At 18.8% G+C, this 2,063-nt stretch overlaps 2 protein-coding genes across 2 annotated transcripts in view; both read left to right on the plus strand. All coding sequences in view use genetic code 6, as the record gives it.

Annotated features, from left to right (window-relative positions):
- Positions 1–206, plus strand: part of TTHERM_01565130 (kinase domain protein) — a gene marked incomplete at both ends in the record, with an annotated part of 2,119 nt that extends 1,913 nt beyond the window's left edge. The window contains 2 exons of the mRNA XM_001011450.3: positions 1–93; positions 145–206. The exon at positions 1–93 is cut by the window's left edge and continues 114 nt beyond it. Of these exons, the coding sequence (XP_001011450.3) occupies positions 1–93; positions 145–206 (155 nt within the window). The remainder of the gene's footprint in view (positions 94–144) is intronic.
- A 1,655-nt stretch (positions 207–1,861) lies between these two features.
- Positions 1,862–2,063, plus strand: part of TTHERM_01566130 (hypothetical protein) — a gene marked incomplete at both ends in the record, with an annotated part of 371 nt that continues 169 nt past the window's right edge. Inside the window, 2 exons of the mRNA XM_001011451.3 lie at positions 1,862–1,931; positions 1,994–2,063. The exon at positions 1,994–2,063 is cut by the window's right edge and continues 169 nt beyond it. Of these exons, the coding sequence (XP_001011451.3) occupies positions 1,862–1,931; positions 1,994–2,063 (140 nt within the window). The remainder of the gene's footprint in view (positions 1,932–1,993) is intronic.

The raw sequence follows: 2,063 nt of genomic DNA on the forward strand, positions 1-2,063 counted from the left end.
AGATGATAGATGAAAACACTCAGCAGTTCACAAGTTTGCTCAAAAATGAAATTGAGTTGTTAGAGATTTGTCTAATAAGTTTTACCCAATTATGTATATTTATTTGTTTATTCTAATCTATCTTTTTTGTTAATTTTTTTTAAGTAAAAACGAACAGACCTTAAACTAAGAATTAAAAGAAAACAATCAAAAAAGATAATATGTGAATTAATTAACATATTTTATTCAAAAAATCCTCAATTATTCAAAATAATTTGTAAATAAGGAGGCAAAAATAGAAGAATTATAGAAAACAAGTTTCTAACTTTTATAAAAAATTAATGAATAAGAAAAAACAATTAAAGATTTATTCACCAAATTAGAATAACCTTAGAATTAATTAATGAATTAACTTTAAATTATGACTATGCCAACGATGAAGAAGAAGGACAAGTAACATGTTATTTTTAAAGAAATTAAAAAATAGGAAAAGAAAGATAAATTGCCAAAAGAAGGAAATTAACTATAAATTAAAAAAATAAGTTTTTAATAGAAACTAATAAAATATTATGAAAAAGAAAATATAAGCTTGAGATCAGTTTACTTCAAAAAAAGTAATTAATTTTAATATAATAAGAAATAGCATGTAGTTAGTTCCTTTTGAAAATTATTTATTAATTAAAGAATTATCATCATTATTTTAAATTTTTTTTTAATTTCTTAAATAATATTTATTATTATATTAAATATTTATTTCCTACTACCGAAATAATTATCAGGGAATAGCAATATTTATTACTTTTTAATTATTCTTCTCCTTTTTTAAATTATCTTAATCTATTTTAGCTCACAAAAAAAGATGTAATTTAATTCAGTAAATTTGAACAAATCCAACATACATTATTTAAAAGGAAGTAAATAACTTTGAAAATCATGATAATAAATTCATAATCATATTCTTTTAGAGGGTTACATTTTTATTTATAGCAAACACTAAATTCATCTATTTCTCTAATATAGATAGTAATCATTCTTCATTTCCTTTAAAAAATACTAAATTTACTTTTGTATTCAAAATAGCATGTAAAGTTTTTATCACATAATGCTCAAATTTACTTTCATTTTCAAAAAAGCATGTAATTAATATTTTAGAATGATTTTTGATGAGAAAATAAATATCTGAATTAACTTTTATATTAAAAATAGACGGTAATTTATATTTTTGAATGATTTTTGATAACAAAATAAATGCTGAATTAACTAACTTTCATATTCAAAATAGCCCGTAATTAATATATTAGAATGATTTTTGATGATAAAATAAATGCTGAATTAACTTTCATTTCAAATTAGCAAGTAATTAATATTTTAGAATGATTTTTGATGAGAAAATAAATGCTGAACGAACTTTCATATTCAAAATAGATAGTAATTAATATTTTAGAATGATTTTTGATAAGAAAATAAATGATGAATTAACTTTCATATTCAAATTAGTTCGTAATTTATATTTTAGAATTATTTCTGATGAAAAAATAAATGCTGAATTAACTTCCATATTCAAAATAGAAGGTAATTAATATTTTAGAATTATTTTTGTTGAGAAAATAAATGCTGAATTAACTTTAATATATAAAATAGAGTGTAAAATATACATATATTATGAAGAGGCGAATAAGTTTTTTTATTGGAAAATAGATAGTAATAAATATTTTTAAAAATGATTTAAAAATATTTAATTATCTAAATAATGAATTAGGGAGTAATATTATTTGATTATTTTTTGTTAGATATTGCTGATTTAAATTAGTATTGACAAGAAGACGTAATAATTTTAGTGAAATAAATAATATTTAATGAGTTATTTAAAATTTTGAAAAGGATGTAAGATAATATTTGTGATTTAGAAGTATCAGATAGTGAAAACATGAGTTTATTGTATGAATTAGTGGGTAGAAATTTACTTATAATATTTAAAAATTTTAATTATTGTTTCATTAATATGAAAAAATAGAAAGTAATCTTTTGATTTTAAAACAGCATAAATAGATCAATAATCGTTTAAATAGAATGTAAAAATTATC

Source organism: Tetrahymena thermophila (assembly GCF_000189635.1).
Source record: "Tetrahymena thermophila SB210 genomic scaffold scf_8254743, whole genome shotgun sequence".
Classification (NCBI taxonomy): Eukaryota; Ciliophora; class Oligohymenophorea; order Hymenostomatida; family Tetrahymenidae; genus Tetrahymena; species Tetrahymena thermophila.